The sequence below is a fragment of the Notolepis coatsorum genome (assembly GCF_963971535.1).
Source record: "Notolepis coatsorum genome assembly, chromosome: 3".
NCBI lineage: Eukaryota > Metazoa > Chordata > Actinopteri > Aulopiformes > Paralepididae > Notolepis > Notolepis coatsorum.
In genome coordinates this window covers 9,926,060-9,941,059 of record NC_140167.1, presented here as the reverse complement: position 1 = coordinate 9,941,059, position 15,000 = coordinate 9,926,060, and the positions used below count along the sequence as shown (strand labels likewise).

General features: G+C 46.4%; 1 protein-coding gene across 1 annotated transcript in view; it reads right to left on the bottom strand.

Moving 5' to 3' along the window:
* Positions 1 to 15,000, bottom strand: part of stxbp5b (syntaxin binding protein 5b (tomosyn)) — a gene marked incomplete at its 5' end in the record, with an annotated part of 106,376 nt that overhangs the window by 39,556 nt on the left and 51,820 nt on the right. Inside the window, 9 exon segments of the mRNA XM_084310376.1 lie at positions 46 to 278; positions 4,560 to 4,600; positions 4,702 to 4,769; positions 5,612 to 5,759; positions 6,882 to 6,954; positions 9,807 to 9,961; positions 10,376 to 10,454; positions 11,704 to 11,830; positions 13,423 to 13,506. Of these exon segments, the coding sequence (XP_084166502.1) occupies positions 46 to 278; positions 4,560 to 4,600; positions 4,702 to 4,769; positions 5,612 to 5,759; positions 6,882 to 6,954; positions 9,807 to 9,961; positions 10,376 to 10,454; positions 11,704 to 11,830; positions 13,423 to 13,506 (1,008 nt within the window).

Genomic DNA, 15,000 nt, shown 5'->3' with positions numbered 1-15,000 from the left:
CTGAGCCACTAAACAAAGGACCGTCTCACGTGATGAACAGGTTACCTGCACGACCTCGGTGGTGACCTCCTGCTTGCTGAACCTGTAGACGATGACGTGGGCGGAGACCCCGGCCACGCTGAGCACCCTGCTCTCGGGGCACCAGGACAGCGTCTGGATGGCGAAGGGGTCCTCCTCCACGATGTCCGTGCTCTGCTTCGACTCCTCCCTGCCGCCGCCGCGCGTCTGCTTCTCGAACACCTTGGCGGTCTTCAGCTTGTACAGCACCTGGAGCATTACTGCGAGGGGGGAGCGAGGGGGGAGAGAGGGGGGAGAGAGGGGGGAGAGCGAGGGGGGAGAGAGGGGGGAGAGAGGGGAGAGAGCGAGGGGAGAGCGAGGGAGAGCGGGGGGAGAGGGGGAGAGAGGGGAGAGAGCGAGGGGAGAGAGAGGGAGAGCGGGGGGAGAGGGGGAGAGAGGGGAGAGAGCGAGGGGGGAGAGAGGGGAGAGAGCGAGGGGGGAGAGAGGGGAGAGAGCGAGGGGAGAGAGCGGGGGGGGAGAGAGAGGGGGGAGGGGAGAGCGAGGGGAGAGAGTGGGGGGGGAGAGAGAGGGGGGAGGGGAGAGCGAGGGGAGAGAGCGAGGGGAGAGAGAGGGAGAGCGGGGGGAGAGGGGGAGAGAGGGGAGAGAGCGAGGGGGGAGAGAGGGGAGAGAGCGAGGGGGGAGAGAGGGGAGAGAGCGAGGGGAGAGAGCGGGGGGGAGAGAGAGGGGGGAGGGGAGAGCGAGGGGAGAGAGTGGGGGGGAGAGAGAGAGGGGGGAGGGGAGAGCGAGGGAGAGAGTGGGGGGGGAGAGAGAGCGGAGAGGAGGAGAGGAGGTCATATCGCAAAGACGCAAGTCAAGTCAAGTAATTTTTTTATAAAAAAAAATGTTGTGAATGCATAATCTCTGTTTTAAATTATGGCTATGTGTAGGGCGGCTACGTGGTGCAGTGGGCAAGGCGCTCACCACGAATGCTGGAGACGCTGGGTTCGCCTGTTCGAGCCCAGCGCTCCACATTGCTTTCAGTTTAGCTGGTCGTCCGCACTAATACACATTGGCAGTATTAGGGGGTGGGAAACTGATGGGTGGGGATCGGGGGCGTTGTGGACAGCGACTCCTACAGGTCGGTTGGTGCGCCTGCGCAGTAGAATCAGGAAGCGATGGGGGCGGCGCCCCTCCAAAGCGCAGACCCCTGACGCTGAAAGATCGCGCCGTGCAGGTGGAAAGATGCGACTGCTGTTACCTCGAGTATCGGAGGGGACTCGTGCTATGTATGACTTAGTCCACATTGCAGCCGGCTTGTGGGAGACAGCGTTCGTGACAGGGGAGGGTTGAATTGGATGATACGAAATTGGGATGGGAGAAAAATAGAAAAATGGGAGATCAAAAAAAATTATGGCTATGAGCCTAATCTGCCCGTCGTTTATCAATGACTTGTGTTGTGAAGGGCCAGATTAAACCGAATATATATATTTATTTATATATATATATTTAATTGTATTTGTATATTCTCTAATATTCCCTGATATCCCTTGTATATTCCTTGTACAATATGCATTGAATATCCATTCTAGCCTACTGAACATCCCATAATAGTCTCCATTCTACTATTGGTCGAGACTTGGTGCCAGGCTGCCATACCCCTCAGACCCAGTTCAAACGTACCGCTCCACATGTACGAACAAGTCCTAGTTCCGCGTAGGAATCTGGCTACCGCACCACTAATGGGACTATTTGTTCATAGTGCGTATATATACTGCGCTACTAAAGTAGGACTTTCTTTTCAGTCCAGTTTCTTACCCTCCAATAGAGTCACAGACGTAAAGCCTCCCCGCGACGCCACGTGTGGGAGTAAGGCCAAGTTCGCCTACCATCGGTATTGAGACATCGTGTATATTAATATTTGAATAGTCATATTTGGCACTATATCGTCGAGTTGGACGTAGTCTATTAAGCTAATAATAGTCTGTTAATATATAGTGCTTCGTGCGGTGAGAATACTACCGTAGTCAGTACCCCATCGTTTCGGGCAGAGAACTGGCTGCTTACCCAGGGTGGTTGACCCCATGTGAAGCTGCACCCGAGGAGCCCCAGAGCCGACGAGCGAGTGGACCTGTATACCGGATTATTCTACCGACGACAGCCCGCCTTCCCAGGCACGGATTATGCTTTGTATACTTTGATTATTCCATGGATAAAGACCCCCGACACTGCCGTGTGTTGGAACCCCCCCCCCCTGGAGAGGACGCAAGGTGAGGAGACGCTCTGCAAGACGAGGTCGCTTCACGTCTCTCCCCCGTGGACCGGAGAGAGCCGGCCCACAAAGAGTCCACCTGCTTTCATCTGTGGTCCAAGGATCGCCGGCGCATTGAACGGCACTACAGTGGGTTCACCTGGGATACCCTTGGCCGGACGAGGCAGCCGGATTCTACCCCCCCCCCCCCCCCTCCTACTCCTGTCGGCTTACAAGCGACCGGATTAACCCCCCCTTAGTGTATCCAGTCTTATAATCATTAAAGTATCATTGCTGTTATTCCTTAACTATTCCAGGTCGTATATGTACCACCTGCGCCATCAGAGATTGGACATTCTCTATTGATATACCGACGAATACTCTTTGCCATAAAAGTGCATACTATTTCAATTCATAAATGTAATTAAGTGATTAAGTGCTTGCTCTACACACCATTGCTGTGTAGTAATAAACGCATACTTCGACTTCGTACATTTGTGTTGGATCCGTTTCATCTACGTGAGAGTGTTTATGATAATATATTTATGCCGTGTACTGGGTGGCCGAATATTAAGTACAAAGGTAGTGGTAGTAAGTATCATATCTAGTAATACAGTCAGGGAATTGTACCCCTCAGTTACAACTTGTTTGCAGTCAACATTGTCGAAACCGATTTTTTTTTTTTTTTTTTTTAAATTGGTTAATTTCCGTTTTATAGCATTTTGAAAAGCCCTCGTTTTTCAGGAAAATATATAGATTCCGTGATAAACGGCATTTACTGGAATATTCGGGCATACACAAAAACGTTGTAATTTTTCGCCCTATTTATGAATCGTTTTCAAATAAACGCTAGATTATCGATAGTATATGTGTACTTATGCACGCTATAGAAGCGGGCTGAAATAACGATTCTCTCATTTCCTGATCAGCGGCACACACAGACACACACACATATGGGACACGTTGATATATCTGTGAAAAAAGCTCTGATTATCCCAAGACTGGTCAAATAGATTCCTTACCTCAGATCAGATGTTATCCAAAAAGATTATTCCAATTCCTGATCGCCATTCCAAATATCGATCGTGTTTATTGATTCAGCGTTGGGTGCTGGAAATACATAATCCACGCATTTCTGAGGGCCGGCGATCACTTGGTCTCTTCAGTTGGCTTGACGGAAAAGTAAAATGAGGAAACTGGCCCCCCCCTTCATCAGTCTAAACTAATGGGGTGCCGTTACACAGGGAGAGACGATAGGAGGCGGTATCTTCCCAATTGAGGTCAGAGAGATTCTGCAACACTAGCGTGAGGCTCGATTGATGAAATATGAATTCAAATCGCCAATAAAAAAAAAAATACGACAAACAAACGCTATATGTCGTTGGCGGCACTCAACTGGCGGCATGAACTAACGACAAAACGCGTCGCTGGCATCCAAAGTGTTAAAAGAGCGATCGCCTCTCTTTTTGAGATCACGTTATGCAGATTTCAAATAGATCCTGGGTTTTCAAACAAGATGGTGCTGAGTTGCAACTAGGGGGTGGTCCTGAGGGGGGCAGTGCCTCAACTAGGGGGTGGTCCGGAGGGGGGCTGTGCCTCAACTAGGGGGGTGGTCTGGAGGGGGGCTGTGCCTCAACTAGGGGGAGGTCTGGAGGGGGGCTGTGCCTCAACTAGGGGGAGGTCTGGAGGGGGGCTGTGCCTCAACTAGGGGGAGGTCCGGAGGGGGGCTGTGACTCAACTAGGGGGTGGTCCGGAGGGGGGCTGTGACTCAACTAGGGGGTGGTCCGGAGGGGGGCTGTGACTCAACTAGGGGGTGGTCCGGAGGGGGGCTGTGACTCAGCTAGGGGGTGGTCCGGAGGGGGGCTGTGACTCAGCTAGGGGGTGGTCCGGAGGGGGGCTGTGACTCAACTAGGGGGTGGTCCGGAGGGGGGCTGAGCCTCAACTAGGGGGTGGTCCGGAGGGGGGCTGTGCCTCAACTAGGGGGTGGTCCGGAGGGGGGCTGAGCCTCAACTAGGGGGTGGTCCGGAGGGGGGCTGTGACTCAGCTAGGGGGTGGTCCGGAGGGGGGCTGTGACTCAGCTAGGGGGTGGTCCGGAGGGGGGCTGAGCCTCAACTAGGGGGTGGTCCGGAGGGGGGCTGAGCCTCAACTAGGGGCGGTCCGGAGGGGGGCTGTGACTCAGCTAGGGGGTGGTCCGGAGGGGGGCTATGACTCAACTAGGGGGTGGTCCGGAGGGGGGCTGTAATATATACACATGGTGGCGCTGGTACGTTGTCCATTGTTTAGGGGAAGCCCTGAGATCGATGGGGATACTCACGTGCAGAGGCGTCCCAAAATTTGATTGACCCGTCAGCATGTCTGTGAATAAGGAACACAAAGTTAAAATCTACTTTGATCGCATTCCCCCCCCCCCCCCCCCCGTTTTGCATGAAGAGTAAATGTTTCAGGTCTGCACTCACCCCGTGATGATGATCTCTGGGTAGCTCTGTGTGCCTTGACCCCAGTTTCCACCGCTTATAGGCCATTCCTATCAAAACGTGTCAAATTAAAAACAAATATTAACAAATATAATGTTTACCATTTAATCAACAAATCTGTAAAATTGTGTGTCTCGCATAATAGTACAATCATGCAGAGGGACCTTACAAGAGATGTGCTTATCATTTAAATCCTGTGCTTACCAGATATGTGCTTATCATTTTAAATCTAGTTCTTAGTACCAGAGATGTGCTTATAATTATATATAATAACAAGTGCTTATACTGTAGATGTGTTCTCATTCAGTATGGAAAGAGACCGTCTCGAGACCAAGGCGAGTGATTGGTGGACGGAGAGAGGGGGCAGCCCTGTCACCTAGGCTGACCCCTATTAAACGATTAGTCGACTAATCGGTCGAAAGGAGCCGTAGTCGACTGGCCAACCTCTTAGTTGAATATATTAAAAAAAAAAAATAATAATATTTTTTTTTATCATTCTTTCCAAAAGAAAAGAGGCCTAGAAGCGTGGCTAACGCTAATGGCACGCATACCAGAGGCTAACTGCCTACGAAAACAGGCACAGAGGCACTGAAAGAGGATTTCACCCATCTAATGAACACACTAGAGTAGACAAAATAAAGATGTATCCATCAGTGGACCAATTGCATGCTTTTGCAGAGGACAAGAAGCCTTCAGTCGACTCCTTCAGACATTAAACACCCCCCACAGCCCAAATGGAATGATTAAAAAAAAAATAAAAAATTTAAATATTATATATATATATATATATATATATTTTTTTTTTAAGTCGACAAATAGTCGACTAACGGCAAATTTTGGCCAATCCTAGTCGACCATCCAAATCCTTAGTCGGGGACAGCGCGACACCTACCCTCTTACTGTAACCTTGTCTCTTCTGCCGGGAGCCGATGGAGTAAAGTGCAGGGATGAGCTCGGCGGGGCAGTCTGCGAAGTACTCACAGCAGGTCACCGGCGACTCGTGGATGGTGAGAGGATACGGATTCTCAAATATTGGATATCTGTCAACGCAACACGGAGATGATTCATTGGTCAACCCTGGAGATTTAGGTCTGAACAAATTGCATTCTCAATATACAATAATCGTTAAAAAAAAAAAAAAAAACACAGTGGCTGGTGGGTCCCAGAATATTTGTTTTGACTATTTAAAGAAACACGCCAACATTATGGCAAATGCACCACAGAGTCGGACAAGAAGATGGATACCAATTTCCTCTCTGTGCGTTCAGTAGAAAGCTATCCGGCTGCAAGCTAGCCTAGCTTAGCACAGATGAACGGAAGCCAAGCTGTTGGCCAAAAACACCTCTCCTGGAGTTTTAAGCTAGGCTAGTGGTTCGTATCCGCTTCTATTAATTTGTGCTAAGCTAGGCTAGCTTGCAGCCGGATAGCTTTCTACTGAACACACGGAGAGGAAATTGGTATCCATCTTCTTGACTCTGGATAAGATGTTAAGCGCATTTCCAATAATGTTGGCGTGTTCCTCCTGATGCGGCATAAAAGATTTCCTGTGTGAATAAAGATGTAATTTAGTGCTTGGGTCTACACTCTGCCGCAATGAGGATGTAGATTCAGCTATTAAATGACTAATTCCAGCGTATTCCTCATAATTGAATGTGGTTGAGTCTACGCAGTCCTCACTTCAAAAGATCTTAGATAGTGCACCTTTAACCAGCTAAGAACTTGAAGGGGCACTTCACCAAAAATAAATCTATTACTAAATGAATTACAGCTCCATGAAAAGATGTACCGGTAGATAAAAAAAAAAAATCAATACCTTGTCTTATGGGGACTGCTACCTTATAATTTCACTGAGCTGTAATTAACACAACACAAGGATTCAATGTCCCCGATCTCACTGGTGGTCATAATTCAAACTAATTTACTCTCATTAACTGTCAAAACCAAATAAACGTGTGCAAAACTGTTTCGAGCTTTCGGATGTGCGCGAGATTATATGCAATTATATATATATATTAGAGATTATATATTATATGCAAATCAGCATTTAAAATTTTTTTTTGGTGAAGTGCTCCTTTAACAAAACCAGCCACAACCATAGTTGTTCCCGTGGGGCTGGTGGATTGCGTTACATTCCCACCCCAGTTGGAAGGCTTAATATTCACCCGATCTGTCCGAGGTCGATGACAACTAGATCCTTCTCCAGCAGGACCACCACCGCGTAGGGCTCCTGGAAGTCTGGTCCAACAAAAAAACAGAGAATTCCAATGGATAACACAGTTAAAAGAACACGCCAACATTTTGGGAAATTAGCTTACCGTCTTCTCCAGAGAGAGACAAGAAAATAGATAACAGTTTCCTCTCTGTGCGTTCAGTAGAAAGCTATCTGGCTGCACGTTAGCCTAGCTTAGCACAATGAATGGAAGCGGACATGGCCGGTTAGCCTAGGCATTGGTCCAACTAACACCTCTCCCGAAGGCTAACCGGCCATGTCCGCTTCCATTCATTGTGCTAAGCTAGGCTAACGTGCAGCCAGATAGCTTTCTACTGAATGCACAGAGAGGAAACTGGTATCTATCTTCTTATCTCTCTCTGGAGAAAAGCTAATTTCCCAAAATGTTGGCGTGTTTCTTTAAATCACAGAAGAATCCTAGAACTAAAGAGACTGTATGACACTGTGTCCTTGTTGCACTAGCACTACTCTGATGCAGATTATTATGCTAGGTGTTATTTCTGAGTAGGGTTGCCGCAGTGATTTGATGACTAAATAAATGCATGACAACACCGGTATTACCGGTGACACCAGACATTTTACAAAATGACGCTCAATATATGTAGAGCGCTTACTTTGATCTTTAACATTATGCTGCTACATTGATCCACTATGTCTGTTTTTAATTCATTTTCAATGACTAGTATCCATTTGTTGGACAGGGTTGACGTTATGTTCTAATTTAAAAAATAAACCAACGGATGTCAATATTTAGCGCATCACGCAAACATGCTGTTGCTGGTCTGATCCTCTGAGCTCCTCTCCAGTCAAACATACTGCTGCTGGTCTGGACTGGTCCTCTGAGCTCCTCTCCAGTCAAACATACTGCTGCTGGTCTGGACTGGTCCTCTGAGCTCCTCTCCAGTCAAACATACTGCTGCTGGTCTGGACTGGTCCTCTGAGCTCCTCTCCAGTCAAACATACTGCTGCTGGTCTGGACTGGTCCTCTGAGCTCCTCTCCAGTCAAACATACTGCTGCTGGTCTGGACTGGTCCTCTGAGCTCCTCTCCAGTCAAACATACTGCTGCTGGTCTGGACTGGTCCTCTGAGCTCCTCTCCAGTCAAACATACTGCTGTTGGTCTGGACTGGTCCTCTGAGCTCCTCTCCAGTCAAACATACTGCTGCTGGTCTGGACTGGTCCTCTGAGCTCCTCTCCAGTCAAACATACTGCTGCTGGTCTGGACTGGTCCTCTGAGCTCCTCTCCAGTCAAACATACTGCTGTTGGTCTGGACTGGTCCTCTGAGCTCCTCTCCAGTCAAACATACTGCTGCTGGTCTGGACTGGTCCTCTGAGCTCCTAACATACTGCTGCTGGTCTGGACTGGTCCTCTGAGCTCCTCTCCAGTCAAATATACTGCTGCTGGTCTGGACTGGTCCTCTGAGCTCCTCTCCAGTCAAACATACTGCTGCTGGTCTGGACTGGTCCTCTGAGCTCCTCTCCAGTCGAGCTGCTGTGGGATTTAATCCAAAATATTTCCTAATCCTCTTCGTGTCGTCTCTAGGGCCTCCTCTGATCTCAGTGAAAGTGAAACTTAAGCTACTCTGTACTCCGACTCTGCTGCACAGGACCTATAATAGATATATAATATGTATAATGTTGTCTGATTAAGTATTGATAACACGCTTAGTATTTGACTAATTCGCACCGATATGCAAAAGTTAACTAAATGGGTTTTATTTAAATAAAAAAAAAAAAGAAAATAAATAAAACAAAGCATACACCGGTGGGCGAGTAATGTACTCGGTGGAGCCTGAACACCTAGTAACACCGGTAACTACACCGGTAACACAGACTACTGCGGCAAGCCTATTTCTGAGTCATTGCCCTAGTTCGTTTTGGGCAATATCTGGGTAAATCTTTCATCTGCACAGTTTCTTCAGCAGTGGTGGACAGCAAACACAATGACCACCACCTGCTCAAGAGAATGACAACATCAAATCCATACTAAAATGCATCAGAATCAGAATCAGAAAGGTCTTTATTGCCAAGTATACTTTTTCACCTACAAGGAATTTGCTTTGGATGTTACTGGTGCGACATTAGCGGACAGACATTAACAGACAGATAATACAATAAAGTGGTGGAGTAAAGTCAAATGAAATATGAGCTAAGTGAAGCACAATAGAATAATATATTTACGAAATAAAATATAGGCCAGGGCTGTACAACTGGGCAGATGTGGTCAATTATACAATTGTATACACTAATTAGAATGATGTAACAATAGAGTGGGCAAGTATATAGTCCAGTAGGGTGTGTTAATGTAACACAGTGGGGTGGGTGTCAGTGACTGATGGCCTCCTGGTATTGCCCCAAAAACACAAACAAACTTAGGAAGATGACTCGGCAATAACCCATATCATAATAAACCATCCACCTAAGAACGGAATCAGTGCAACAAGGACACACTGCGTGTCCTAGATGTGAAGCAAAATGGTCTTACACGAAGCAAATAGCCTGTGAGCGTGGCTAACCCGTGAGTGAGTGACTGGATGAGTGAGTGTACAGTTACAGTCTAAGAGGTGCTTCACATCTAAAAAAAAAAAAGAATAAAAAAAGAGTGGATACTGAATAGTGATTATTACAGTAAATAGCTCAATTACAACCTCCCACCACTGTATTTGTTTTTAATATATACAAATGTATTAATTCATGTATTGAATTAATTATAAAAAAATAGAACATTATAAAAAGATATTAAAAAAAAAATATATATGAATGTATTCAATTACGTTTGATCATTCTAAATGTATATGGTGTGTACTGTACATGGAGACACTGGCGTGTGTGTCGTCGTTGTCTCCTGTGGTGTTTACCGTTTGGATACGGAGTTTCACACAGCGTTAGGAAGTCTACAATGGGGTAGTCCATCTCCAGGACAGCAGTACTCTTTCCATGCATCACTGTCAGACAGGCTCTCCTACCCACCGTGTCGTAAGACAGGCCCCCAGACATCACCATGAAGGGGTCCCTGGTTACAATGAACACACACATACACACACACACACACACAAACACACACATCACTGTCAGACAGCCTCTCCTCCCCACGGTGTCGTAAGACAGAACCCCAGACAGCCCCATTAAGGGGGGTCCCTGGTTACAATAAACACACATGCACACATGGACCATTGTGCATTCACACACATAGACACACACATACGCATGCAAGCATGCAGACATGTGCAAACACAAATGCACACACACACTTGATTTAATTTACTTAAATTCCTGTTAGCATAGATTTTTGTTTTACTGAACATTTTGGGGGGAGGGGGGAGGGGGGGCCCAGAGACAAGTCACGTGCACAGGGCCCCAGACTTTCTCACTACTGCCCCTGGGAGTCAGCAGCATGACACACAGGATGACAGACTCTCAGACTCACCCAGCGCGTGTGGTTTTGTACTCCACCTTCAGGATCGGCTTGCACGGCTCGGGCTTCTTACCGTCCTTTGGCTGCTTTCCTGAGAGAGGGAGGGAGCGACAGAGCGGGCGGGTGAGAGAGCGTTCAGAGACAAACGCACGACGGTGACGAACGTGGACACGGCGTGCAGTACGCATATGGCACGGAGCGCGGGGCCGCATATGGTAGACACATACGGCACGGCGGGAGTCCATCTGTTTTTAAATACCGCGCACGGCGCACAGGGCACAGAGACACCCCGGGAACGAGGCGTGGCAGAGGGAACTATGTTTTCTGAACCCGTGGCTTGTTATTAAGAAGCATGTGGAACCACAGATAATATCTGAATTATTATGTGTGTGCCTGTGTGTGTGTGTGTGTGTGTGTGTGTGTGTGTGTGTGTGTGTGTGTGTGTGTGTGTGTGTGTGTGTGTGTGTGTGTGTGTGTGTGATGTGTAATCTGTGGATTCAAAAATTCTAAAAAGTATTTCTGTGTGTAAGATAAGATAAAATAAGATGAGATAAAATAAGATGAGATCAAATAAGATAAGATATTCCTTTATTGATCCCCTTGGGAAAATTCAGGCGTCATAGCAGCATGGGGGAAGGAAGGGCCAAGGGGTAGGGGAGGTACAGGTATGGGCAGGGTAATAAAAAATTTGATCTGAATATAGAAATATGAAAAAAATTAACAGTGTAAACAATATAATTAACTCTGAATACAAAAATGTGTGTGAGTGTGCATATGTGTGCGTGTGTGTAAAGTATGTGTATGTGTGTGCATGTATGTGTGTGTGTATGTTTATGTGTGTGTGTGTGTGTATATATGTTTTTTATTTATTTTTTATTATGTTTTTGGTAATTTTTTATTTGTTTGTACTACCGGGCAGTCCGGTAGAGGGAGAGAGAGAGGAGGAACGGGAGACAGAGCGGGGGGAAGACATTCGGCAAAGGACGGCGGGTCCGGGAACCGAACCCGGGTTGGCCGATTCGCAACGCAGCGCGTTACATGGGTCGCCACTTGGGTGCCCGTGTGTGTGTATATGTGTATGTATGTGTGTATGTGCAGTATGTGTATGTGTGTGCGTATATGTGTATATGTGTGTGTGTGCGTGTATGTATGTATGTATGTATGTATTGCGTGTATATGTATATTATATGTATGTGTGTGTGTGTGTGTGTGTGTGTATGTATGTATATGTGTGTGTGTGTGTGTGTGTGTGTGTGTGTGTGTGTGTGTGTGTGTGTGTGTGTGTGTGTGTGTGTATGTATGTATATGTATATTACATGTATGTGTGTGCCTCCTCCTACCATGTGGTGTGATGGTCTGGCTGGGCTTGCTGCCGGGGGCTCGTATGTTCCATGTGGTCAGAGTGCCGTCGGAGTGGCTGCACACAAACTGCTTGCCCTCGTGGTGCCAGGCCACGGAGTGGATCGCCTGCAGAGACACACACACACAGTCGCACACCTCTGTGAGAGCAATGCATGCGGTGACTTTAAAGGAACACGCCAACATTTTGGGTAAATTAGCTTACCGTCTTCTCCAGACAGAGACAAGAAGATAGATACCAGTTTCCTCTCTGTGCGTTCAGTAGAAAGCTATCTGGCTGCAAGCTAGCCTAGCTTAGCACAATGAATGGAAGCGGACAGTGCCGGTTAGCCTAGGCATTGTCCAACTAACACCTCTCCCGAAGGCCAACTGTCACTGTCCGCTTCCATTCACATTGTTGCATTCTTCATTTGGTTCGGTTTGCTTTCACACTGCAATTTGTCAAGTGCACCAAACTTTCTGAACAATGTCACGCGATCGAAAAGGGCGCTCGTCTATTGGATATATATAGAATCCCAAAAACAGGCTTCGGGGACAGCTCTACAGCGCACACACACACATACACCACGTTATTCTGCGAAGCAGCCCAGTGCACACACATACACACACCACATTATTCTGCGAAGCAGCCCAGCGCACACACATTATTCTCATATATTGCTGAAATGCTGACGCAGTTTTTTTTACTTTGATGTGACATTGGTCGATTGTTCGATTGAAGCTCATTGCCGTCATTCTCTCGCTAAACAACTTACACCTCGTTGTTTTTGTGAGTGGCCACAAGCAGCTGTTTAATTAGCTCGTCTGACCATATTTCTATCAGGGCTTTTACCTCATTCACTTACGTCTGTCCATGAGACATGTTTCACGAGTGCTTGTTTTACAGTGCGCGCCGCAGTGTTTCTTTTGTTTCCTTCTACTCAAGATGCACAGTTTATCGGGTCACTTCCTATATTTGGTCTTGCGTTTGGTCCGATGAGCATTCACACCACAAACGTAGCGCACCAGGGTTCACTTGGAAGCGAACCGAGACCTACGTTTTCAGGCGGACCAGAGTTAACTTTTTTGGTCCGCACCAGAGTTTGAATGAGCTTTCACACCACCCCAAACCAAGCGGACTATCCGAGGAAACGGACTCTGGTGCGTTTAAAGCGGACCAAACAGCTCTGGTGTGAATGCGACCATGATCTCTCACACGTCCAAAAACTGTTTCGCACACACATAGTTTGACAGTTATTGAGAGTAAATGAGATGGAATATGGTCCCCAGTGATGTCATCGGGGGCATTGAATCCTTCTGTTGTGTTAATTACAGCTCAATTAAATGATACGGTAGCAGTCCCTAAAAAGACAAGGCATTGCTATTTTTTTTATCTACATCACTCCATCGAGCTGTAATGAACACAACACAATGATCCAATGTCCCCCGATGACATCACTGTGCTGGCCATATTCAAACTCATTCACTCTCAATAACTGTCAAACTAAATGAACGTGTGCAAAACTGATTCGAGTTTTGGGACATGTGTGAGAGATCCGCATTGTTTTCTTTTAGAAGAAGTCTTTATTTGTCATGCAGAAGCATTATGCAAAACGTGAGTAAACTAAAACAAGAACAACAACAAAAACTCTGCAACAAACGCCCCGACATCCCCCAAAACCCCACATGAGCCAGAGAGTTGTGAGGGAAGTATGCCTTACCTCATCATAACTATAGCGGTAGTCAGCTTTTTTGCACTTCAGATCCCACATCACCACTATTCCACACTCGAATCCAATCAGGAGCTGCAATAACGGGAGAAACAACAACAAACACGGCTCCGTTGATTAGTGAGAGACCAGCATGCTGCTATGTAACTGAGCCCCAGGCCCCCCCCCCCCCCCCCCCCCCCATATCGGACATTATGAAAACCTACTGTACTGTTCGGGTATTCACATCCTCTAATAGGAGGGCGTGTTTAACAGCAGAACTGCGATAATGATTAGAGGTTTATTTATACGGCGCTTTTTCTAAAGCGTTTGTCCACGAGGTGCTTTCACATGGGACAGATTATGTTTCTGCAGGGGGCACCTACGGTATTTTCAAAAGGTTCTTTTTTCAAAATACAGTACTCTGTCCCAGGTTAGGGATTACCGCATTGTAGCCGGTAATGTAATCCATTGGATTAAAAGGAGCTGTGTGAAGTGTTTTTTTGTTTTGTTTAAATAAGTGCTAAGTAGCTCTACATTCCGACAGACATCACTGATACAGAGTGTCTGGTCAGTAACATGGGTCTCCCAGTCCCTCCATTCTGCAGTAAACACAAAATACATTTCCTGGTATCCTGTTCCCACTTTATCCAATCAGGAGAGGCAATCGTAGATACGTATTTGGATTTATTTCAAGAAAACTTGCCAAGCCAAATTTGCGTACTGCACTGGCAGATTGTTTTGACTAGTTTCAAGCACATTATTTGCTTAAAACTAATTTAAATGTTTTTGTAGTGTGGAGTTCTCTCTCCTGATTGGATAAAGTGGGAACAGGATACCAGACAATATATTTCCTGTTTACTGCAGAGCGGAAGGACTGGGAGACCCATGTTACAGACCAGACACTCTATATCAGTGATGGCTGTCAAGAATGTAGACTAGAGATCATGTATACAACGTATTTTAACAAAGAAAAAACGTACAGCACCTTTTAATGCACCAACGATAAACGTCATGTCATTGTGTGGTTAACGACGAGAGCGGTTTTAAGGCTGAACACCAGATCAGATATAGGCAACACGCCACACCCTCGCTCGCCCCCCTTGGAAGCACCCTTTCCTGGGAGAAACCTGGATACAGATACTTTTGGAATACTTTGCCTCCCCCAAAATCTATATAACATGTAAATTAAATGGACAATTAATTCTAATGAACAGACTGCAATTTGCAACCTCTACAACCATGATTACTACCAACTAATATCTCAAAACGTGTACAATTATGTTTCTTACAATATATATTTTTTTATCCTTGCTTTTATTACTAACATATGTGCACTATATCTCTACAGTAACTCATTTTTGCATTTTGTTGCATTTTGTACTTAGTATATTTTGTATGGTGTTTGGTCTTTATTCTTTTAACTTTTTCTGCTCTCCTCTGGGTGATAATAGTGTCTGTAGTTCACTAGAGGTCTGCTCTCCTCTCTGGGTGATAATAGTGTCTGTAGTTCACTAGAGGTCTGCTCTCCTCTGGGTGATAATAGTGTCTGCAGTTCACTAGAGGTCTGCTCTCCTCCGGGTGATAATA